General features: G+C 40.7%; 2 protein-coding genes across 2 annotated transcripts; one reads left to right on the forward strand and one right to left on the reverse strand.

The window, feature by feature from the left end:
* Positions 1–14,738: 14,738 nt before the first annotated feature.
* LOC122092947 lies at positions 14,739–17,573 on the reverse strand. Its single transcript, XM_042663243.1, has 5 exons — positions 17,005–17,573; positions 16,850–16,943; positions 16,196–16,780; positions 14,865–16,039; positions 14,739–14,814 (listed from the first exon to the last, which is right to left on the reverse strand). The coding sequence occupies exons 1-5, from the start codon at positions 17,571–17,573 to the stop codon at positions 14,739–14,741; spliced, it is 2,499 nt and encodes an 832-aa protein (XP_042519177.1).
* Positions 17,574–23,003: 5,430 nt separating this feature from the next.
* Positions 23,004–24,731, forward strand: LOC122092948. The gene has a single exon (XM_042663244.1). The coding sequence runs from the start codon at positions 23,004–23,006 to the stop codon at positions 24,729–24,731; it is 1,728 nt and encodes a 575-aa protein (XP_042519178.1).
* Positions 24,732–26,328: the final 1,597 nt, after the last annotated feature.

A 26,328-nucleotide genomic window follows, 5' to 3' on the forward strand; every position in this document is an offset into this window, starting at 1 on the left:
ACAATATAAATGGAATCCAAGTGAGATATACTATCAAACACTAGAAGAGCAACACACACGACAAAAGTTACACATAAAATTAGATAAACTTCAGCCATAATTTATTTTCTTCTAATACTTGATTTTCTGAGCGAAATAGCTAACAAGATTTACTTATTATGCAATATACGATTATTTTATTTTATTTTATTTTTGGGTGCCCCTCCTAACTCCTACCCCACCACCCAAAAAATATATTTTTGTATGTAAGGTAATTTAAAATTTTAAAATAAATGAAGTAGTAATTATATGCTGTCAAATGTTTCAGTTTAGATGTTATTCTTATGTCGCCCCCAGGGAGAGGACACAAGGAGTGGTCTTCATGTACTTGCTCCTTCTAATGTCCTAAAATATGTTGTCCATATATATATATATATACATATATATTTAAATATGTTGTGCATATATATATATACATATATATTTAAATGATTGATGTTTGGGAAATTATTCAAATTAAAAACATTTGGCATATTTCCGGGAATTATAAACAATGGTGCAAATGTATGAATCTGTCGTGTTGGATGTTAATTGAGTATACAAATTTTCGAGTAGTACCTTAGAGAAAAAATCTAAAATTATGTAATAAGAAGAAGAAAAAATGTGTTCCCTTACAAAATATTTGCTTTTCATATATTATTTTGGGAAGAGACTGTCTATATACTAGTGTTGTATATTGGCATCATATATGACAGAGAGAAAAATGTGTGTCGGAGTGTAAAATAGGGGGCCCATAGGTATTACTGATGAGAAAGGAGAAAGAATGTGCGAGAGGATGTGACATAAGGTGTGGGGTATACATCATTTTCCCATTATTTTTTAGGAGAGTTTTCCTATGTTGTGGGTTCAGGATGTAATGCTTTTTATAGTTTAAGAGGCAAAGTTTGAGGCTGTGATGGAAGGAATCTTGATGGTGAAGTCCATAGAGGCTAAGGGTCTGTGGATTGAATCGGATTCGGCTGCAGTGGTATCGGTGATTCATAATAACCAGATTCCTTGGTTTATTCTCCAAAAATGGATTTTCGCTCTTCTATTTTTCGAGTCTATACCTTGGAAAATTAGCCACTGATTTCACGAGGCTAATCCCATAGCCGACTATCTGGCGAAGAAGGTAGCTAAGTCTGGGATCTCTGATTTCCTGGTGACCTTCCCGAGGCATATTCAGATTGACTTGGAGAATGATGCGATGGATAGGCATAGATTTCGAATTTGCTAGGGCGCTACTTGCTCTCTCTACTGATGGCCATGCCGAAGGTGGAGTTAGTAAGTTACTCTAGTGGTTTCTACCTTGTCTGTTTTTGTTTTTTGCTGTATTTTTGTTCCCTCTTTTTAATAAAGTGATCTTTTAGCAAAAAAAAAAAAAAAAAAAAGGTTGTGTCTCTTCTAAAAATTACAAATAGGACTAGAAAAATACAAGGAGGAGAGAGAGTGTTTGGTGATTTGGTGGGAAGACATTCTGCCGATGAGGAAGATGGTGATGGAGGTGCTAGGAAGTCTCATGATCGAGGTCCAGAGATTCTTGTCCTTGATGGTTTGCCGGAGGCTACAATGCACAAATGATCTTATGCGAAGGTATTGGAAAATTCTTCATGGTCTGCGATTGATTTGCTTCCTGAACCTATCTAGGCAAGAAACATTTGTCGCATTGTCATTCCCCAACTAGATTACGAATCCAAAAGGAAAAACTTTCGATTTGCTTTGATAAGGAGAGTGAATTTCCATGTGATTTCACTCGATGCTTTGAGGGAGGAGGTGCGTGTCAACTAGAAGCTTAGTAAAGGTGTGACCATGCATCCTCTTTGGAAAGGCTTTGTAATTTTCCAATTTCAATGTGAAGGCAACAAAGCTGCAGTATGGAGGAGAAGTCCTTTACAAGTAGAAGATCAGGTTATCCGATTTCAACATTGGAAGATTGATTTTAATATCCATGAGAAGTAGATATTCACAAAACTCATTTGGGTTCGTCTTCCGGATCTTCCTCTCGAGTCCTAGCATGAGAACGTTCTGCTATCTATTGCTAAGGCAGTGGGAAGTCCTGTGGCCTTAGACCGGAGGACAAGGGAAGGTCTTCTGGGGTACTTTGCAAGGGTGCTTGTTGAAATTGGTATTTCTGAATTGGCTGTGAGGATTGATGAAGTCCAGGTCAAAAGATTAGAACCAGATACTGATAAGGTATTTGGCTTCCATCAAAAAGTGGTGTATGAAGACAATGTTGAGAGATGTGGGTACTGTAGGCGATTGGGTCATCAGGTATCTTCTTGTAGATTGAAGAAAGCGAAGGATGCGAAGCAGTTTGCTAAGGACAACGCTGCTTCTATTCTAGGGGTGGTGTTCGTGGAAGATGGAGTCAACCCTGTGAGGGTTAACTTGGTGGGGGAGTTTTCAAGTTTAAATGGGGATTCTCTTAATGTAAATAAAGTTATTTCCGATTTAGGGAATCCTCAAGATTCGGTGGAAGGTGAGGGTATCCAAATATTTTTGGAATCTTTTATAATTGTTCCTAATGAGATAGGAAAGGAGGCTATCATTGGTGTGACTGGTGATGGTTTTGAAATTCAAAATTCGATGGAGAAGGATCTCTAAGATCTGGTGGAGAATATATTAGTCAATGGGTTGGATTCGGGTTCGGAGTATGGTTCTTTAGACGGGGACCCAGTTCCTTCCTGCCCACCCATTGTAGATAGAGACCATGACATGGTGTATGGGTCTCAGAGTGATGTTCAGGGCCCTGATCTCAGATTCTCTACGCGACAAAGAAGAGAGCCTGTGGTGGCGAGTCATGGTCGTGGTCGTGGTCGTGGTGGTGCTAACCAGGTGGGGCGGCATATTAGTGATCCATGTGGGTCTTTTTCTTGAATATTTGTGGAGTGAGGAAGGCTACTGGTAAAACGGCCTTACAAATGATGGTGAAGGTGCATTTCTCGGAGATTGTATGCTTGGCTGAACCTATGGTTCAAGTAAATAGATTTCCTGCTTTGTTTTTCAATAAGTTGGGTTATTCCATAGATTTTATTCACAATAGTAGGCAGAATAAAGTTCTGAATTTATGGAATATATGGAAGTGTGGGATATCCCATCCAGTAGTTACTGCAATGTCGGAACAACATATCTGTATTGAGTGTGACTGGCCTGGAAGCAAGGTGGGTCTATCCTTTGTTCATGCAAGCTCAGTCAAAGTGGTGCGTCATCAATTATGGCTGGAGTTGGAGTCGCAAGTTTCTTCTGTGATCCCATGGTCTATTCTTGGCTATTTTAATGCTAATTTGCTTTCTAATGAGAAAAGGGGGCCTAGTAGTTTTAATCTCAGCTCTACAGCTGTGTTACAGGTGATGATTGATGCTTGTATATTATTGCCAGTTTCATCTACTGGGAAAAAATTTACCTGGACTAATAATAGGAGGAGGGGTCATGTGGCAACCGTTTTGGATCGTAGTTTTTGTAATGAAAAATGGGTTGATTTTTTCAGAAATGTTATGCAGGCTATCTTGTTGAGTTCGGTATCAGATCATGCTCCGTTGCTTGAACTTTCTGATATTGTCCCTAATTCTAATAACATTCCATTCAGATTCCATGGATTTTGGATGAAAAACGACTGTTTTTTCCCAGTGGTTGAGGAGGCATGCAAGGTGCAGTTAAGATGTGACTCTATATATGTTCTATCTGAGACGTTGAAAGGGGACATTAAAGGTATGGGTGCGTGATTCCTTTCCAAATCTAAATATGGAGGTAGAAAAGGCAACAAAGGATTTAAAATTGATCCAGGACTCAATTGAAGAATCAGGGATGTCTGATGACCTTTTCAATAAGGAGGCTGATGCAAAAACTGCTTTATTGACTACAAGTCACAGGCATGAAGCTTCATGGGCTGAAAAGACGAAGCTGAGGTGGGTGAAAAATGGGGATTGCAACTCAAAGATCTTCCACCTTTCTGTGAAGCTGAGGAGGCTAGAAACCAAATTTCTGCTTTAAAGAGGGAGGATGGGTCTTGGGCCTTGGATCAAAGGGGTATTGCTGAATATATTGCTTCTAGTTTTTAGAAGTTCCATGAGCCAACCAGTATCACAGAGCACCACGATCTTTTGGATTGCATTCCCAAAGTTCTGTCTAATGAAGATCTGGCTAGTTTGGAAGCAGTTCTTGGTAGAGAAGAAATCAAACAAGCAATGTGGGATCTGAATCCTGATAGTTCTCTTGGTCCTAATGGATTCCCAGGGAATTTCTTTAGGAAATGCTGAGAGACTGTGGATAGGGATTTTGGTAAGGCGGTTGTTTATATTTTTTCTGATGGGATACTTGCCCAAAGGAATAATAACTATTTTATTTCATTAATTCCTAAATTTGAGGTTGCTTCTTCTCTAGATAAATTTAGGACCATATGTATGGGTAATTATTTTTGTAAGGTCCTATAAAAAATTATGTCCTCTAGGCTTATGCCTTTTTTTTTCGCGTTTGGTCTTAGAGGAGCAGGGTACTTTCCAGAAGGGCAAGATCATTTCTTCTAACATTAGTTTGGCCTCTGAATTGGAAAATCTAATGCATTCAGCTGTGAGGGGTGGTGGCATGGGTTTAAAACTAGATGTTTAGAAGACATACGACTCCTTGTCATGAAAATTTCTTTTTGCCACATTGGAGAAGTTTGGTTTTTCTGCCAAATGGATTTCTTGGATTCAGCTTCTTTTAAGCTCTTCCAGGTTATCTGTGTTAGTGAATGGAAGTCCAGTGGGTTTTTTTTTTTCCAGTGGGCAGAGGTCTGAGACAAGGGGATCCTATTTATCTAATCTTGTTTTTTTTTTTTTTTTTTGGCTGAGGAGGCTTTCTGTAGAGGTCTGAAGATGATGGTTAGGGATGGAAAGCTGAAGTCTCTCCCTAGGCCTCGAGGTGTGTCCATTCCCTCTCATTTATTTTTTGTAGATGATATATTTATTTTTATGAATGCATTTGCAGAATATGTGAAGAATCTCCAGGCTTTTCTAGATAAATATCAAGCCTTTTCTGGGCAAAAATTTAGCCTTTTCTGGGCAAAAATTTAATCTAGATAAAAGCAGCTTGTTTTTTGGAAAGGTGGCACCCCACAAGAAACAATATATCTCTTCTCTGCTGGGCATTAAATCTGAAAGGTTTCTGACGAAGTATCTGGGTGTGGAAACTTTCAAGGGAAGAGTGAGAGGATCTCATGTGTTACCTCTGTTGGATAGTATAATAAGAAGACTAATTGCCTAGAAGGGTAAACTGCTCGATGGTGGGAAGAGTGGAGTTGGTGTGATCAGTGATCTCTAGTATCCCTATCCACAATTTTGTAGTCTATTGGTGGCCAGACCATTCCATCAAATTGGTTGAAAGGTGGATGTGCAATTTCATTTGGCCTGGTGATATGGAGGTACAAAGAAAATAATGGTGAACTGGGACGATGTCTACAAACCAAAACAGGAAGGGGGATTAGGAATTCGCAGACTACATGATGTTAATTTTGCTTTCCTAGAAAAATTGACTTGGCAGATTAAGTAGGAGGAGTCCTCTATGAGTAAATTTTTTTGTGGTCATTTTCTAAAAGTAGATGGATCTCTGAAATCTGGCCATATCTCCTCTTCGATTTGGCCAGGCATAAAGAAAGTGTGGAATTTTGTGACTTTAAATGAGCAGTGGATAGTAGGTAATGGTCACAAATTGATTTCTGGAAGGATAGGTGGCTGGACCAACCCTCCATTGTAGAAAGGATAATGATTGACGGTGGTCACTGTGGGAATTTAAAGGCTAAAGTCTCTGACTTTATTCATAATTCAAGATGGAGTTTTCAACAGGCAGCGTCTGGCTTCATGAATGAAATTATTGAGAAAGCTAAGTCTATTCATATTTCAAGAATGGAGGATGAGTGTCATTGGCGCCCTTCTTCAGTAGAGGTTTTTTCCATAAATTCAGCCTGGGAGGTCTGTAGAAGGCGCTCGCCTAAGGTGGGTTGGTCATTATTGGTGTGGCAATCTTCTGTTCAACTGCACCAAGCTGTTTTCGGATGGAGATTGATCAGAAATAAACTGGATTTAGACGATAATGTGAAAAGGAGGGGTATCCCTCTGCCTTCAAAATATAATCTATGTGGTAAGTCAGAGTAGTCTAAAAAGCCATTTATTTTATGAGTGTAGTTTCGCTAGCTCGATGTGGTCTTGGTTCTGTCAATGTTTTGGTATGTTCAGAACAGTTTTTTTAGATGAAGCTCAGATGATTTCTTGGTGGAAACTCCAAGCAAAATCAGTGTCGTTGAGAGGGGTGTGAAATAAGGGGTTTGCGTTGATTCCTTTTTTCATCTGGATGGAGAGGAACTCCAGGCGGTATGAAGGTGTTAGTTCCTCTGAGCAGTTTTGCTTCTCTAGAATAAAAAATGAAATTCACTCTTAGACTCTGGCCCATTCTAGGGTAGCTATTTCGATTGAAGACCTGATGTGTGATAGAAGGTTGGGATTTCTAGGGGTGCAGCACAGGCAAAGAGAATTATTTGAAATTTTTTGGTGTCCTCCACCAACAGGATGGGTGAAATTAAATTTAGATGGTTGCTCGTTGGGAAATCCGGGAAAATCAAGTGGGGGTGGTGTTCTTCGTAATGCGAAGGCAAATGTGATATATAACTACAAAGAGTTCCTCGGAATATGCACAAATTTTGAAGCGAAATTCTTGGCAATTATTGTAGGAATTGAAGTTGTAGATCGATTAGGAGTGCAGAGTCTATGGATTGAGTGTGATTCGGTCACGGTGGTTTTTCTTCTGCAGAAAAAGAAAATCCCTTTGAAATTTCGCCAAAGGTGGATAAACTGTTTGTCTTACCTTGAAGGGGTGGAGTGGAAGATCACGCATTGCTTTTGTGAAGCTAATTCAGTAGTGGATTTCTTATCAAAATCTGCTGCTCATTTTGAAACCTTTTTGCCTGTGACATTCGAGCCGGCCTTGGTCAAGTTGGATATGGATATGGATGCCTCGGGTCGTCCGAGATGTGGACTTCATTAGCCCCTGAGCTTTATTTTCTCTGCTTTGTGGAGGAGAGTTGGCTTGATGGCTTTTTCTGCTGATGGCAATACCAAAGGTGGATTAAGTTTTATCTCTGCTCTTCTCAGTTTATTTGATAGTGTATTTTTTGAGTGTTTTTATCCCTAATGTATTATATTTTTCCTCCTTATATTTTTAATTCAAATGATATTCTAGAGAAAAAAAAGGGTTGTGTCTCTACTGATGGCAATGTCGAAGGTAGAGAAATTACTCAATGGTTTTGTTCTCTTCTCATTCTTTTAATTCTTTGTTCCATTTTATTGAATTAATATCATTTGCTAACTCTTAGAAAAAAATAAGTGTGTTCAAGAAAAAGAACAACCATCAATAATCACGATAAATGTTCACCCCCTATATACAAATGGTCATTAATACATACCATATGGACACCATCCGAACCCATCAGTCAAGGAAGACAATGAGTATGTGAAAACATGATTTTATTTTTTAATGTTGCGCATCTGGCGTCCCTAACGTGGTTCCCAACTACTTGCTCGTAGGCCACTCCAATGTCAGACTGGTGCAAACACTCAAAAGTCTAACTACTTGAAGAACCCTAGAGATTTTTCAAGTTGGCATAACTTGGGGGCTTACTTGCATGGTATCTTTGCACACAAAGGGTGACAGGAGGGTTCAAGCTAGAAGTTGATCTTGATATCTCACTTGTGACAAGAACATGGATGGGTTGAAGGATGCCTGCTTCATGGTGGGTTGAGAAGAATAATGGGATGGTTCAATTTGATAATGGTTCATGGAAATTAATGGAGCATCAAGGTGACATTGATTTTGGGCTTTGAATGTTCATCTTATATTGTGTCAGTATGATTATGATTTGTATTGTACATTCATAATAATATTATAGTCTCTATTGAAGCCTAGAATCGCCTATTTCTTGTGAAAAAAACTCGGAAAATCTGTGTATAAAACCATAAAGGCTTCAACACATCTAACTGTACAAAAGATACATTTGGCTTTCTACACCAACCTCATAAAGGCCCACCAAGAGGCATAGTTCAGTGCATAGTTAGCAAAAAAGGGAATGACAAAAAAAAAAAAAAAAAAGGAACGGATGGGATGGATTTTAAATGGTGAAAAATTCTATACAATACATTCAAACAAATGGTAAAAAAAAGCAGAGAATGTAAAAAAATAATAAACGGACGGTAAGGGTTTTAAACATGTGGTTTTAAAAAAAATGGAACAAAAAGATGCTAGTATACTCATATAAATTAAGGAATTATTTGATAAATACTTGCATCTAAAGTTCAAAATAGTTATCACATCTAAAATATATATTCCTGGACTCATTTTAAGATCTAAGACATCAATGAATATCATCAAACTCTAACTCTAACTCTAACTCTAAATTCATAGACTAAAAAAAAAAAAATCCAATGTCTTGTTTAGCAATGAGGCTTGGCTATGATGTTTTTCACTGTTGAAAGCATAGTTACCACACTTTCAAAGTGATGCATGTTCAGTTGGAGTTAGGAGTCATCACCTTAGAAACACTTTTCAGCAGATGCATCAGTTTGTAGCTTAATTTTGGGGTCCATGCATTGAATTGCAGTTGAAGGTGACACATGAGATATGTAGACCTTTGAGTTACCTTTACGTTGGTGAAAAATCAGGTCAATTGGAGTCCGGAAGAGAAAGATATAATTAGCTAAGTAACCATTATGTTCAACAAGTATGAAGTCCTAAAAAAAACAAAAAAAAAGAATGTGTTTAGAACAGACATGGTTGCCGTTTGCCTCTTTTTCTTGATTCTTTAGGAAGTATACGGAAAAACATTTTTTAAACTGTAAAAAAATAGAAACACGTCTAAATCGAAGCATTTTTGTTAACTAGGATCCGAAGTAGTTGGATGTTTCTCTTTGATAGAAATTGGAGGAGAGAGAAGCACCGTTTTTTTTAGGAGGAGGACTCATGAGCGGCACAAGGAAACCCTAAATTTCACGGTGGCCATGGCTGCCATGGGCTAGAGTGCGGCTGGAGAGAGGACTGGATGGTTGCTTCTTTTCTTTTGGGTGAGTCGCATCTCATCCCAGGTTTTCTCTTCTTCTCAGCTGGCTTTGAATTTTTCCTCTGGGGGAGGTTTCTTGATGGAGAATGGAAGTGCAGTGCAGCCACGATCTGGAATGCTAGAGGGGGATAGGCTTCATCAACAAGGGGATCAGTCAGACAGACCACAGGAGGATAGCCAGTGTCAACAAGATGAAAACCAAGGCAGGCCATGCGAGGAGAGGCAGCGATCTTTTGCTATTGTAGTGGGAGGAGGATCGCTTCCTAATGTAGAGAACCTGCCTTCTCCCATTCGTTTGGGGAATATGACCAGAATCAAAATCCCGCAGGAGGCTTATGTGCGACAGGTTCAACGTCATAGGTTCGCTCTTCTTAGAAGAGTAAACTTCAGAGCCACTACTATGGACAGGGTTCGATCGTTGGTACAATCTTGGGAACTCAAGGATGCAGTTGATCTTAAATCATTTGGCAAGGGATTTGTGCTTTTTCGTTTTCACACTAAAGATGAGATGATGGCTGTATGGAAGAAAGGTCCAGTGCGGTTTGATGGATTGCTTCTGTGTTTCCAGCGTTGGCGCCCTGAGTTCAAGGCTAATGAGGAGGAACTAACTAATAGGCTAACCTGGATACATTTCCCGAATCTTCCCCAAGAGTATTGCGATGAAGAGATCCTTCTTTCAATGGCGAAGGCTGTGGGCCGTCCTATTGCCAGTGATAGGAGAACGAGGGAGTCATAGTATGGCCACATTGCATAGGTGTGTGTCGATGTGGATGATTCATTGCCAAGGGTTGAGGAGATTTATATGGAATGGGAAAACCTCAACTCGGCTGACCTGTTTCTATTCAAACAGGTTGTGGAATTTGAGGATCCTCCTTCTCGTTGTTCTCTATGTCGTCGCTATGGGCATAGGGCAGCAATGTGTCATTTGAATATCAATGAGGCCACGGTTGAGCCTTCTGTCCCTGGGGCTACGTATGTGGATCAGAGAGAAAGGGTAAGGAGGCATCGAAGACAATGGAGGCCTAAACAAGTCCAGCCAGAAATCCAGCATACGACTTTGGCTTCTAATGAGGTTCAACGTCCACCTGTGGCAGAGACGGGAGTGGAAGTTGAGGTAACAGGTGTGGAAGCTGAGGGGACGATCTCAGACTTTGATGGGGTTACTTGTTTGGGAAATAATATTGATATTATGGGTGTTGCTAGTGTTGTGGACAGCGAGTGTGGGGGTGATCTTGAAGTTGTTTTGGAGGTTAGTCCAACTGATAGCCAGGTTGCAGACCAAGCTTATTGTGAAACATCGCCAATGTTAGTGGCAAGATGCGATGGTGGTAGAGTGGTTGTGGTGGAGAACGACCTGTCACAAGTTACATCTGATCATGTTAATGGTCTTCCAATGGAGATTTGCAATAGCAGGGTCCATATGGGTGATGTTCCAGAGACAAGTGCTCAGGGTGCTAGGAAAAAAAAGAAAAGAGGAGCTGAGCTGTCAATGGTGGATGGGTTGTTAAACCAAAACACTAAGGAGGGTGATGAAGGTCGCCGTGTTATGCGCAGCACCAAAACGATTAGCCAATGAAGAGCATCTTCTGGAATATACGTGGAGTGGCAAATAGGCATGCACGAGCTGAACACAAGTTGCTTGTCAAGGAGCATGATCCACTGTTTCTATGTTTGGTGGAGCCAAACATAACTAAAGATTAGTGTCCCTATAAACTTTTTTCTTCTTTGGGATATAGTTCTGATTTTATTACAAATTGTAGAGTAGATTCAATTCCAAATATTTGGTTTTTTGGGAAAGAGGGCATTCAGCGACCCTCAGTAGTTCTGTCCTCTGATCAGCATATTACAATGCATGTAGAGGTTCACGGGGTTAAGGGCTTTATTTCTGTTGTCTATGCTTGTTGTTTCAAATTAATGCGTAGGCAACTGTGGTATGATTTATGCACCATTTCAGGTTCTTCACAGCCTTGGTTGAAAATAGGAGATTTTAATGTCTGTCTTTGCTCAAATGAGAAGAGCGGGCCTGGGAAATTTAATTTGGGTTCAGCAGAGGAGTTTGCAACTTTCATGGAGTCATCATGTGTCATAACTCCTCCCTCCATGGGTTGCAAGTATACATGGACTAATAATAGGCAGTGTGAAAATGTCAGAGCAGTATTGGACTGTAGTTTGTGCAATGATGTGTGGATGAATAGGTTCACAGGGAATACTCAACGAGTGTTTCCACATGGGTAGTCTGATCATTTGGCGATATTGGTGGATTGTAAGGAGGTTCCAAAACCAATAAAAGCTCCCTTTCACATGAATAGGTTTTGGACAACACGTGAGAATTTTAAAGCCCTTGTGCGGACTCATTGGAGTGTACCAGTTACTGGTTCCCCACTTTATGTGGTTACCAAAAAATTGACAAGGCTTAAAAGGACCTTTGTGAGTGTGGGCTACGGAGGTCTTTCCTCACATTGATCAGGAAGTGGTAAAGATGGAATGCAACTTGGAAGAGATCAAAAGGAAATAGAGACTATTGGGTCAAATGATGAGCTATTTCTGAAGGAACAGGCAGCAAGAGTTGATCTAAACAAGGCAGTGCTTCTACAGGAGAAACTTTGGGCAGAAAAATCTAGAAATAGATGGCTGAAATATGGTGATTGATGCTCAAAGTTTTTTCATCAATCCACTAAAGCAAGGAGGGTAAGAAATACTATTAGAGAGCTCCACACCACTGATGGAGCAATTCACACAGACTAGGAGGTGATTGGGCATAAAATCGTGGAGCACTATGTAGATTTTCATAAGAAGGGAACTTCAGTGAGGGATGACGGTCTTCTAGAGGAGATTCCTCATGTGGAGACAGAGATGGACAATAGGAAGTTAATGGAGATCCCATATAGAGAAGAAGTCAGGATGGCCATGATTGATTTAGATCCTGATAGTGCTCCTGGTCCAGATGGATTCCCTGGGGCATTTTTTAGGGAGTGTTGGGATATTATGGGTACAGATGTGTGTGCGGTTGTTCAAAATTTTTTCAGGGAAGACGTGGTGACTAAGAGAGTAAATTGCAATTTCCTAGCCCTGATCCCAAAAGTTGATAATGCAGGAAAGGTGGGTCAGCTTAGACCAATTTGCCTTGGGAATTTTGTTTTCAAGTTAATCCCAGAAATCCTTGCTACACGCCTATCTTCTCTACTTCCTCATTTAATTTCTGAAGAACAAGAGGCATTTCAAAAGGGGAAAGTAATCTTCTCTTCCATTGGTGTTGCTTCAGAGCTTGCAAATCTAATGGTCTAAAGGAGTTTTGGATGTAGCATGGGTCTCAAGTTGGACGTTCAAAAAGCTTTTGATACACTTGATTGGCAATTCCTATTTGATGTGTTTAAAAAAATTTGGCTTTCATACCAAATGGATAGATTGGATTCAAAAAATCCTAGAATCAACAAGGCTGTCTATTTTGGTTAATGGGGGACCAGTTGGGTTTTTTGGAGTGGAAAGGGGTCTCAAGCAAGGGGATCCACTCTCGCCTATGATGTTCATTCTTGTAGAGTAAGTTCTTTGTCGCGGTCTGAAATCATTAAGGCTAAAAGGTCTAGTGAAGGGTTTGTAGGGACCACGAAATGCATTTTTTTTTTTTTTTTTTTTTTTTTGTAACAGGGTAATTTATTAAGAAGGGAAAAACACCCAAAAAGGAGAGAAAAAAAGAAAAATACATCTGACGCCACTAGCCCAACTTGCTGTCTCCACCTTCGGCAATGCCATCAGCAGAGAAAGCAAGCGAGCATCCTAGCCAAATCTAAATCTGTGCATATTCGCACCATCATTCACAAGCTCTACGAGAATGCGATTAGGAAATTCTACTGAAGTCTCAGACAGGCCAGATTTAGAGGCCTTTTTAGCTAGAAAATCTGCAATGGGGTTTGCTTCCCGAAAGCAGTGAGTTATTTTCCAAGAAATGGATTCCAAATAATAAAGAAAAAAAATCCATTTTTGGAGAGCAAACCAAGGGATCTGCCTTCGTTGAATCGCAGACACCACAGACGCCGGGTTTGATTCTATCCACACATATGTCGCATTATGAGTCTGCGCCATTGCAATCCCTTCCAATACCGCTTCAAACTTAGCCTCGTATATCTTCTTAATACCCAGAAAAATACTAAAAGAGTCGCTTTACCAGGATTACCCAAGGAACTACCATCCACATTGATCTTTATCCAGCCAGGGGCCGGTCGACACCAGTGCACCTCAAGGGGTGGAGAAGAAACTGAGGGAGAAATCGATAAGCCCAGATTCCTGCAGCATAACACGTCTGAAACTGCCTTAACCTCTTTGCATGAACTGCCATGGCATAGAATCAGCTCCTGTCTGATGGATTCAAAAATAAAATTAGCCTGTCTTGCCTTAGCCTCATGCCGTCTTTGATTTCTCTCCCACCATAGATGATAAGTAATTAGTAGAAATCCCATCTTCCATGGCTTTTTAATGTTGAGACCAGTAGCTCTTCTCTTCCACCATAGAAGGAAGTTAGCAATCGACACCTGGTTTTTCCACTGAATCCCAAAACAATTAAAAAAATTTTCCCATATATAAATAGAGAATGGGCAATGGAGAAAAATATGATCAATATTTTCTTCGGCCATCCCACAGAGATAACAACAACAGGCCAAGTAGACACCTTTGCTTTTAATGATCTCGTCTGTAGGAAGCTTACAGTGAACCAACCGCCATCCAAAAGTAGAATATCTAGGGGGTAAGTCCTTTTGCCAAATTAATGAGGCCCAGGGCACCTTAGGCGACTCATTTCTGATGACCTCCCAAGCTGACGCCGTGGAGAAATTCCCCATAGGTGTTAAAGACCAAACACTTACATCTTCCGTTTGCACACTGGGAATTTTAATCTTTTTTATCTGATTGAAAATCTGCTTAAGCAAAGGAGCATTTACCTCTAGAAAATGCCATTGTCCCTCTCTAATAAAATCTCCCACTGTAGCAAAAGTGATTAGAGAGCTGGAATTATCTAAGTTGATATCCTCCATTATAGATCTCTGTCCCCACCATTTATCCATCCAAAAATTAGCAAGAAGACCATTACCAATAATCCATCTTTCCTTGTCGTCCACAAAACTCCACATTTTTTTTTATTCTTGAGGCAATAGAGGAGGGGCGACATACTTTAAGAGTTCTTCCATCTTTCTTGACAAACCTAGCTCTGAGAAAAGCAGTAGTAGTAGATTTCTCCTTTCTCATTCTCCAAACAAGTTTGCAGAGCATGGCCTTGTTAGAATCTCTAAGCCTCCTTATTCCCAGACCCCCTTCCACCTTTGGCTTGCACCGGGTGTCCCACTTGACAGTGATCGACCTCACCGTGTCAATCTCCCCTGTCCAAATAAAATCCCTCATCCATCTCTCCATTAGAGAGATGAGGGATGTAGGCCACCAGTAAACTGAAAAACTATGGGTAGGCATTCTAGAGATAACAGTTTTTACCAATTCCACCCTCCCCGCCATTGACAAGAGCTTGCCTTTCCAACCTGCCAGTCTACTCTTAATCTTGTCCATGATCGGAAACAAGGCCTCCTTCTTTATTCTTCCCTTGAAAATTTCCACTCCAAGATATTTGGTAGGGAAATTACACACCGGGATGCCTAGAATGTCAGAGATGCACTGCTTCCTGGCAAGAGGGATTTTTCCCAAGAAGAGCTTGCTTTTTTCTAAGCTCATACATTGTCCTAAAAATTCCTGATATTTAAGCAAAAAATCCTTTAAATTTCTGACATACCTCATAGTGGCATTGGAGAAGATAAAAATATCATCTGCAAAGAGAATATGACTAGGGGCAGGGACGCCTCTTAGACCCTGAAGCGGCTTCAATTTATTCATGTGAATCAAGGACTTAATCCCTCTAGACAAAACTTCTTCCGCAATAATAAAGAGTAAAGGAGAAATAGGGTCCCCTTGTCTTAAGCCTCTCTCAACATCAAAGTAACCCTGTGGACCTTCATTGACCATAATTGATATCTTAGTCGATATCAGCATCTGATGCAGCCATGTAACCCATTTCTCAGAGAATCCAAACTTACGAAGAACCAGAAACAGGAAATGCCATGAAATAGTGGCATAAGCTTTTTTAATGTCAATTTTAAGGCCAAGGCCACCCCCTCTTGTAGAAGCAAACATCATATTAGCAAGCTCTGATGCGAGACTGATGTTCGAATGAATTAATTTCCCTTTTTGAAAAGCCCCTTGTTCTTCTGAAATCAGCCGAGGAAGGAACTTTTCAAGTCTCAAAGCCATCACTTTTGATATGATCTTGCAAAAAAAATTCCCCATGCATAAGGGGCGGAATTTGTCCAGAGAGGAAGCACCTTCCACTTTAGGTATCAGCACTAAGAAATTGTTGTTTATCCCTTTAGGCATATGACTAGAGCTAAAGAAATGGCGAGTTGCAGAACATACCTCCCTTTCAACAATATTCCAGCATCTCCTAAAAAAATCTCCTGTAAATTCATCTGGACCTGGAGAGCTGTCCGGGTCGAGCTCCCATATTGCCTTCTTTATCTCTTCATCACCCGGGATAGAATCCAAGAAAAAAATATCGTTTGGTTGAAGAACCGTGGGAATGGAGTTAAGAAGGTCCACATGATCTATAGTAGGGGTGGCTTTGTGGAAATCCTCAAAAAATTGCACAATGTAGTCTCCCAGCTGTTCGCGACCTTCCACAATGGTCCCATCTTGTTTCTTGAGGCATCTAATGGTATTTCTAATTCTTCTCATTTTTGCAGACAAATGGAAGAATTTCGAATTCCTGTCCCCCTGCTTCATCCATCTGATTTTAGCCTTTTCCGCCCATAGCTTTTCATGCAAATCCAAGGCTTTAATCAAAGAAGTTTTTGCATTTGCTTCCCTAGCAAAAGAGTGGTCATCTAACCCGTTGGCTTCAATGTCTAACTGCACCTACTTTAAGTTTTTTTTTGCATCTTCAAGAGCTCTATTAATGTTTGGAAAGGAGGTCTTAGCCCAGTTTTTCAAAACTTCTTATAATTTTTTAAGCTTGAGCATGAGGACGAAGATAGGGTTCCCTGAAATCCACTCACTCCAAGATGAGTTAACCACAGTTTCAAAATCAGTATGGTCTATCCAAAATTTGTGAAACCGAAAAGGGGCATTAGGCGGTCTCTGAGACAAAGCGGAAGTGACCATAATAGGGGCGTGATCAGAGGCAATTCGATCAAGGACTGTTTGGGCACAATCCTGAAATCGAGATATCCATTCGTCATTACAGAAGCTTCTATCCAACACTGCGCGAACATTACCTCTGCGGCGGTTGTTGGACCAAGTAAAATTCATTCCAGAAGAAGGCACTTGAGCCATTACACAAGCATCAACCATGGCTCCAAATTCAGCCGCCGACCCCATACTGAAATTGCCCGACCCTCTCTTCTCATGAGATTGCAAGGTTGCATTAAAGTCACCCATAATTACCCATGGAGTAGGGGACTGAGGAGAATCAGCCATCAACTTCATCCACAAAGATCTTCTTTCAGCTCTAAAGCTACTCGCATGAACGAAAGAGATCTGAACAGTAGTTGAGTCCCATTTAATAGAAACCGAAATATGCTGCTCTGACTCAGCAATAACTGTAGGAATATTTAAATTCCTCTTCCAAACTATCCATAAATTTAGGGCCTTTCCGACCTGAGAATTATGAATAAAATTGCAACAAAATCCCATTCTATTAAAGAATAAATTAGGGAAATTAGTTACCTCGATCATTGGCTCCGCAATGCAAAGAACATCAGGATCCTTTTCTTTCACAAGAACACGTAAGGCGTTCTTACCAGAGGCCTTCTTCATACCCCTAATATTCCAGAAAAGTAGCTTCATTATGTCACTTTTTGGTATGGGTCTGACGAGCCGACTTGGCTATCTGCTCCTTTTCCATAACCTTTCCTTTCCTTGCTGCCGCCTCCTCTGCGCGCAAAGCATTATCAATAGCAGCAACCTCTGGATGGTGAACAATAGCACGACCTCCCACCAGCTGGGTGGGAGGAAGGCCCTTTACAATATGCTCAGACACCACCCCTTCCTCACCTCTACCACCTCTGCCACCTCTAGTTGATCCTCGACCAGCATGACCTCCATGGTAATTAATATTACGTCGAGGCCTTAAATTCCAAGCTGCAAAAGATTCCTCCAAATTGTTTCCAGCCCTTGAAGAAGCATCATCCTCTCCCTGCTCGCTTCCTTCCACTGAGTCAGATTCCCCGTCGGATATCGTATTGATATGGTCCGACCCATATTCACCCTCACCCAATGGATTATCCACCATATTTGGCTCCAGATCCTCCCTGCATTGATTATTGTTAGAATTCGGTCCTCCGAAATTCTGTGAAAGAATATTTCCATTGTTAAAAATATTATTTATGTCTAAGTCAACCACCAGATTTCCCTCCACAAGGCAATTAATATCCCCATTCACTGTTTCCATAACCGTAGGAGGGAAATATTCTCCTACCAATCTGGGACTCCTCACACGGCTGGGGCTGGCTGCTTTTGCAGTCGACCCTTCTCTCCCAACTCTGGCGAGGTTACCTTGGACATGATCATCTACAATAAAACTGCCATTATTTTGGTCAACAGGCTTTCTTTCGTCCCTCTTATCACGGCATTGGTTGGCCATATGGCCTAATTTTTTGCATAAGGTGCATCTTGAGATTGTCCTCATACATCACCCGTTGTTTGAACCAGAAAACGATGTCTGTACCAGGTTTCTTTCGTTCCACTTGGATCTCCTCCACCCTGGCTCTAACCAACTCGACCTCAACAAGGACTCTGGTGTAGTTGCCCATGGTGCCATTCAATGTTTTGCGATCTAAGGCTATAGGCCTCCCTGCGGCTTTGGCCATTGTTAGAAGGATTTTTTCATGCCAATACTCCATCGGGAGTTCAGGGAAACAAACCCAGACTAGTTTAGTTTGGGTGTGATTATCATGGATGCTAAATTCTAGCCTCCACCTCTAAAATCTAATCACCTGAGTCCCAACTTTTATGGATCCTCGCCCCCATACCGATGACATATCCCCCTCCCTCTCAAAGCGGAAGAGAATGAAACCCTTCCCTAGAGGAGCAAGATTAACCTTCCCCTTCAAGTTCCATAACTTAGTCGAATCACGACGGATATCATCCATGGAGATGAACCTGAAATTCACCCTTCCGATCAGGGAAAAAGAGAACGTTTAAAGTTTCTCTTCATAGGCCTCTTGTGGTACCACCACCTTAGTCAGAGGCCCAGCACGGATAGGCTTTGGAAGGTCATCCACATCTGGCAACCCCTTCTTTGACACAACAGCATAGGATCGACGACCTTCAGCATCTCCTCCAGGTCACTGGCCCCCCATTGCTGCACTCTCCTTAAGCCTGATCTCCTCAGGCCCTATTTCTCTAGGATCCTCTACTAAAGCATGGCCATGGTTGGGAGCAAGGCTCCAGAAATCAGTGATTAACCGTTGTTTACTTCTATCCGGTGGCTGGCCTCCGGCAGGGGCAAAAAATTCCGGCCCAATTTCCAATCTCTCCTCTTCCTCTCTCATCGCCTATTCTTTTGAAGTAGGGAAGCCTGTTTTGGAGTAAGACTAGCTACAAACCCTTGACTAAGACTGTAATTTACAATCCACTGAGTTTATCTCCTTGTAAAGCTGTAAAAATCAAATTGTTTTACTTCAACATTCACTTTTATCAAGAAAAAAGAGACATGTAACTATTTCTTTTTTCTCTTACCAAGAAAAAAGAACCGTTGAAACAAAGAAAAACTATCAAACTTGTTCACTCACCGCCTGTTGTTGAGGGTAGTCCCTTTTCTATCGCAGCAACAAGTATATCAGATGGAATACCATGATACACCAACCTCTGAGCAAAAGATGGGAAGGTGGACATACCCAGACCACGAAATGCCTTTACAGCCTCGTATTTGCTCTTTGTAGATGACTTGTTTATTTTTATTAAAGCTGACTTCCGTGGAGTGAAACATCTGAGAAAATTTTTAGACAGGTATCAAGCATATTTTGGTCAGGCTTTTAATTTAGATAAAAGTCATATGTATTTTGGCCCCATCCCGGCAACTAGAAAGCTTCAGATCAAGGAGGTGTTAAACATTCCTGAATGCTGATTCCCAACATGGTATTTGGGTGTTCAGATTTTCAAAGGAAGGGTAAGAAATAATCTTATTCTACCTCTAATGGATAAATTCAAGGAGCGTCTATCTGGATGGAAAGGTCGTTTGCTCTCTATGGTAGGCAGAGTTGAGTTAGTGAAAACAGTTATGAGCAGCATTCCTGTTCATAATTTCTCTATTTATCTATGGCCATCTTCTCTGATTGTAAAGATGGAAGCATAGATTCAAAATTTTATGTGGACTAGAGAAGCTTCTACCACCAGAGCAATAACTGTCAAATGGGATTTTCTGTGCAAACCTAAAAATGAAGGAGGATTGGGAGTTAGACGGCTTAAGGATATCAATTTTTTCCTTGTTAGCAAAGTTGGGATGGTTTATAAAGACTGACCAATCTTTATTTGGAAAATTTCTCAGAGGCCGATTGGTTACTAAGAAGGGGACTTTAAAGATTGCTATATCTTCATCAATTCTTCTTGGTCTTTACAAAATATAGGACTTTATTGGTGAATCTGAACGCTGGATTATGGGAGATTGCAGTTCCATTCAATTTTGGCATGATCGTTGGTTGAAGAATGCCAAAATCACTGATATCCTAGGTATGCCCTCTTTATCTAGTTTTGATCTTTCTGCAATAGTGGCAGATTTTATCGAAAATGGGCAATGGTCTCTGCCTGAGGTCTCTAACCACGCCCTGAAGGATGTATGCGCTTGTATAAAAAGAATTAATATCCTGTCTACATATGAGAAAGATGTAAGGCTATGGTCCCTCTCTGAATCAGGAAGTTTTATAGTTAAGTCAGCATGGGAAAGCATTAGGGTTACCCATCCAATTCAAGGATGGGCATCTCAGGTGTGGGAAAAGAATATGCATCCTCGATTTTTCATGTTTGGATGGAGATTATATCACAATCGACTTCCTGCTGATGATCAAGTCTGTAGAAGAGGCGTGCCAATTGCTTCAAAATGTGATCTGTGCAAGATGAATTAGGATTCTCTAACTCATATATTTCTTGACTGCAATTTCAGTAATAATGTGTGGAAAGAGGTCTTGTATTTTTTTCAGGTTCAATGGAGAAGTTTTCCTTCACTAGAGAAGCTTTTCTCATGGTGAAAGAGGAAAGCCAATGTTGTTCGACTACGCCCTGCTTGGTCAGCCATATTAGTATTTATTCCTTTTCATCTATGGAGGGAAAAGAATCAACGTAGACATGACAATGGGAGCTGTACCGCTCAAAATGTTGTCAAGAAAATATTTGATGACCTAGGGGAATTTTCAGCGTTAAGTTCTATTACTGTGAATGGAGCTCCTGATCTGATGTTATCCAGGCAATTGCACCTTAGAATATCTCGAAAGGGGGCACAAAAGATCAGTGAGGTAGTCTGGAAACCGTCCATTGAAGGTTTCAGCAAGCTAAACATTGATGGCAAAGCTCTAGGAAATCCAGGTAGGTCTGGAGCAGGGGGTATTTTCCGTGATCACAGAGGAAGTCATATCTTGAGTTTTTTAAGTGGCTTGGGAGTTGCAACAAACTTTGTTGCAGAGTTTGAGGCTTTTTCATGGGTATGCGGATTTCAAAAGAAAAGAATTGTTTGAAATTGTGGGTGGAATGCGATTCACAGGCAGTGGTAATTTGCATAAAAAAATGCACCATTCCATGGTTCTTCCAGCAGAAATGGCGGAGTTTAAAGGCTTACCTGGACACCATCACATGGTCAATTGCTCATTGCTAAAGAGAGGCAAATAATATTGTAAATAAGCTAGCAAAACATACTGCACTTGCACAGGTACTGTCAACATGGAATACTCCCCCCTCTTTCACAGTGGAGAAACATTTATATTGCCCCAGGTGGTGTACGAAGACAATGTTGAGCGATGTGGGTACTGCAGGCGATTGGGCCATCAAGTATCGGTTTGTAGATTGAAGAAAGCAGAGGACGCCAATTTGTCAAGGACAATGCAGAATTAGTCCCAGGGGCGGTGTTCGTGGAAGATGGAGTTAACCCGGAAAGGGTTAACTCGGTGGTGGAGTTACCATGTTTAAGTGAGGATTTAATTAATGCAAATCAAGAAAATCCCAATTTAGGGAATCATCATGATTCGGTGGTAGGTAGAAATCTCCAAGTAATTTTGGAAGCTCCTTTAATTACTCCAAATGAAATTGGAAAAGAGGTTGTCACGGTGGTCAATGAAGAAAATTTTGAAATTCAAAATTCAGTAGAGAAAGATCTCCAAGACCCGTTGGATAATTTATTAGATAATGGGTCGGATTTGGGTTTAGAATATGGATCCTCTGATGGGGACCCGCTTCCTCCCTGCCCGCCCATTGAAGTCACAGACCATGGTGTTATGAACGGGTCTCAGAGTGAAGTTCAGGGACCTGATCTTAGACTCTCTACCCATCAAAGAAGAGGGCTTGTGGTGGCTGGTCGTGGTCGTTCAGGTGGTAACCAGATGGGGCGACAGCCTCTTCCTCCCGCAGAGTCTCTTTTGGAGCATATTGACCGCTCAATTTCTGCTCTAAACTCAAGGGGCCTTCTCTCAATCACGCATTCAAACATGAGTGTTGTGGATAGGGAAGCTCTGTTGAGGGAGAAAGAAAATGGAGGGAAGTTGACGGCTATAAAGCAAAAGAAGAAGGGTGGTGGTCAGACTAAAAAGTCTGACAAGCGTTCGGTGGCAAATTAGTGATCCATGAGGGTCTTTTTCTGGAATATTCGTGGAGTGAGGAAGGCTGCTGGTAAAAAGGCCTTACGAATGTTGGTGAAGGAGCTTTTCGCGGATATTTTATGCTTGGCTGAACCTATGGTTCAAGTGAGTAGATTTCCCGCTCTGTTTTTCAATAAGTTGGGTTATTCTTTTGATTTTATTCACAATAATAGGCAGAATAAGGTTCCAAATTTGTGGATTATTTGGAAGTGTGGGATAACTCGTCCAATTGTTAAAGCAATGTCGGAACAACATATTTCAGTGGAGTATGACTGGCCTGGTAGCAAGGTCGGCCTATCTTTTGTTCATGCGAGTTCTTTCAAAGTAGTTCGTTGCCAGTTATGGTTGGAGTTGGAATTGTAGGTTTCATCTGCGATCCCATGGTCTGTTCTTGGAGATTTTAATGCAACCTTGCTTTCCAGTGAAAAATGGGGGCCAGGAACCTTTAATCTTGGCTCTACTGCAGGATTCCAGGCGATGATAGATGCTTGTTTGTTATTACCAATTTCATCTACTGGAAAAAAATTTACCTGGACAAACAATAGGAGAAGAGGTCATGTGGCAGCAGTGTTGGATCACAGCTTTTGTAATGAAAAATGGGTAGATTTTTTCAGAAATGTTATGCAGCATGTCTTGTTGAGTTCAGTATCAGATCATGCTCCATTGCTTGCAATTTCTGATATTGTCTCAAAGCCGAATAACATTCCATTCAGGTTCCATGGATTTTGGATGGAAAATGAAAATTTTCTTCCAGTGGTTGATGAGGCGTGGAAGATGCAGATAAAAGGTGACCCTATATATGTTTTATCTGAAAAGCTGAAGAGAGTAAAGGGGGTGTTAAAGGTATGGGCTCATGATTTCTTTCCAAATATTAATATGGAGTTAGAATAGGCAACGAAGGTTTTAAAATCGATCCAAGACTCAATTGAAGAATCAGGTATGTCTGATGATCTTTTCAATAAAGAGGTTAATGCTAAAATGGCCTTGTTGATTGCTAGTCGTAGACACGAGGCTCTTTGGGCTGAGAAGGCGAAACTGAGATGGGTGAAAAATGGGGATTGCAACTCCAAGCTTTTTCATCTCTCTGTGAAGATGAGGAGGGCGAGAAATCAAATTTCTGCTTTAAAGAGGGAGGATGGGTCTTGGGTCTTGGGTCTTGGGTCTTGGATCAAAGGGGAATTGCTGAGTATATTGCCTCTTTCTTCAAGAAGTTTCATGAACCAACCACTATTATAGAACATCATGATCTTCTGGATTGTATTCCCAAAATTCTGTCTAATGAAGATGTGGCTAGTCTAGAAGCAACTCCTGGCATAGAAGAAATCAAAAAAGCAGTGTGGGATATGGATCCTGATAGTTCTCCTGGTCCTGATGGATTTCTAGGAAAATTCTTTAGGAAATGTTGGGAGATAGTGGAGACGGACTTTGGTAAGACAGTTGTTTATTTCTTTCAAATGGGATACTTGCCCAAAGGAATAAATAAATGTTTTATTTCCTTAATTCCAAAATCTGATGATGCTTCTTCTCTGGATAAATTTAGGCCAATATGCATGGGAATTTTTTTCTGTAAGGTTCTATCTAAAATTATGTCCTCCAAGCTTATGCCTCTTTTTCCGCGATTGGTCTTAGATGAGCAGGGTGCATTTCAGAAGGGTAAGATTATTTCTTCCAATATTAGTCTGGCCTCGGAGCTGGCAAATCTTATGCATTCCGCTGTGAGGGGTGGAGGCATGGGATTGAAATTGGACGTGCAGAAGGCATATGACTCCTTATCATGGAAATTTCTTTTTGCCTCATTGGTAAAGTTTGGTTTCTCGGACAAATGGATCTCTTGGATCCAGCTTCTTTTAAGCTCTTCCAAGTTATCTGTTTTAGTGAATGGAGGGCCAGTGGGTTTTTTCCCAGTGGGCAAAGGTCTGAGACAAGGAGATCCTATCTCTCTATTCTTATTTATTTTGGCAGAGGAGGTGTTCTGCAGAGGTTTGAAGTTGTTAGTAAGGGATGGGAAGTTGAAGTCTCTCCCAGGACCTCGAGGTGTGTCCATTCCCTCTCATTTATTTTTTGTAGATGATATATTTATTTTTATGAATGCTTCTGCAAAATTTGTGAAGAATCTCCAAGATTTCCTAGAAAAATATCAAGCTTTTTCAGAGCATAATTTCAATCTGGATAAAAGTAGCCTGTTTTTTGGGAAGGTGGCACCCCACAGGAAACAATATATTTCTTCTCTGTTAGGTATAAAATCAGAGAAGCTTCCGACGAAGTATCTAGGCGTGGAAATTTTCAAGGGAAGAGTGAGAGGATCTCATCTGTTACCTTTGCTAGATAAGATAAAAAGTAAGCTAGTTGGATGGAAGGGTAAGCTGCTCTCAATTGCGGGAAGAGTGGAGTTTGTGCGATCTGTGATCTCTAGTATTCCTATACATAACTTTGCAGTATATTGGTGGCTGGACTATTCTATTAAATTGGTGGAACGGTGGATGCGTAATTTTATCTGGTCAGGTGATATGGAGGTCACAAAGAAAATAGTGGTGAACTGGGACAATGTCTACAAACCAAAACAGGAAGGGGGGTTAGGCATTCGCAGACTGCGAGATGTATATTTTTCCTGTCTAGCAAAGTTGACTTGGAAAATTAAGCATGAGGAGTCCTCTATGAGTAAGTTCTTCCGGGGTCGCTTTCTAAAAGTAGACGGATCTCTGAAATCTGGCCATATCTCCTCTTCGATTTGGCCAGGGATAAAGAAAGTTTGGAATCTTGTGACTTAAAATGAGCAGTGGATAGTAGGTAATGGGCAAAAAATTGATTTCTGGAAGGGCAAGTGGTTGGATCATCTCTCCATTGAAGAAATGCTTCTGAATGATGGCGGTCACAGTGGGAATTTAAAGGCAAAAGTCTGCGATTTTATCCATAATTTTAGATGGGAATTTCCTCAGGTAACGTCTAACTTCATGAAAAATATTACAAATAAAGCAAAAATGATCTATATTTCAGGCATGGAGGATGAATGTCATTGGCGCCCTTCTTCAGCGGGAGTTTTTTCCATAAAGTCATCTTGGGAAGCCTGTAGAAGAAGCTCGCCTAAGGTGAGCTGGTCATCTTTGGTGTGGAAGTCTTCTATTCAACCGCATCAAGCAGTTTTTGGATGGAGATTGATCAAAAATAAACTTGCTTTAGATGTGAATGTGAAAAAGAGGGGTGTCTCTGTGCCCTCAAAGTGGAGTTTTTGTGGTAAGTCAGAGGAGTCTAAAAATCATTTATTTTATGAGTGTAGCTTTGCTAGCTCTATATGGTCTCGGTTCTGTCAATGCTTTGGTGTGTTGAGACCAACTTTTTCTGATGAATCTCATCTGATTTCTTGGTGGAAACTCCAAGCAAAATTAGTGTCATTGAAAGGGGTGTGGAATAAGGGGTTTGTGTTAATCCCTTTTTTTATTTGGATGGAGAGAAATTCTAGGCGGTATAAAGAAGTCTCTTCTTTTGAGTACATTTGCTTTTTGAAAATAAAAAATGAAATTCGCTCTCAGACACTAGCCCATTCTGGGGTGGCTGTTTCGATTGAAGATTTGATGTGCGCTAGAAGGTTGGGATTTTCAGGGGTTCAACGCCGGCAAAAAGAATTATTTGAAATATTTTGGTGTACTCCTCCAACAGGATGGGTCAAATGAAATTCTGACGGCTGCTCGTTGGGCAATCCGGGAAAAGCAGGTGGGGGAGGTCTTCTGCGCAATGATAAGGCTGAAGTGTTATATAATTACAGAGAGTTCCTTCAAATTGGCACAAATTCTGAGGCGGAATTCTAGGCTATTATCGCAGGAATTGAAGCTGCAAACCGATTGGGGGTGCAAAGTTTATGGATTGAATGTGACTCAGTCGTGGTGGTTCATCTTTTGCAGAAAAAGAAAATTCCTTGGAAATTTCGGCAAAGGTGGATTAACTGCTTAGCCTACCTTGAAAGGGTAGAGTGGAAGAACACGGACTGCTTTCGTGAAGCAAATTTTGTAGCGGATTTCTTGGCAAAGTCTGCCACTCGCTTTGAAACCTCTTTACCAGTGACTTCTTGGTCGGCCTTGGTAAAAATGGACCTAGACATGGATGTTTCGGGTCGTCCGAGATATAGACTGCTATAACCCTCTAATTCAGTCTTCAACTCATTATGGAGGAGAGTTGGTTGATGGTTTTTTCTGCTGATGGCAATGCCGAAGGTGGATTAAATCCATCTCCACTCTTCTTAGTTTAATTGTCGATATTTCGCTTTGGTATTTTATCCCTCTTGTATTATATTTTTATCTTCTTTTTTAATACAAATGATATTTTAGCGAAAAAAAAAATGTCTCTCTCTATTTATTTATTTATTTTGGGGGG

Source organism: Macadamia integrifolia, chromosome 11 (assembly GCF_013358625.1).
Source record: "Macadamia integrifolia cultivar HAES 741 chromosome 11, SCU_Mint_v3, whole genome shotgun sequence".
Lineage (NCBI taxonomy): Eukaryota > Viridiplantae > Streptophyta > Magnoliopsida > Proteales > Proteaceae > Macadamia > Macadamia integrifolia.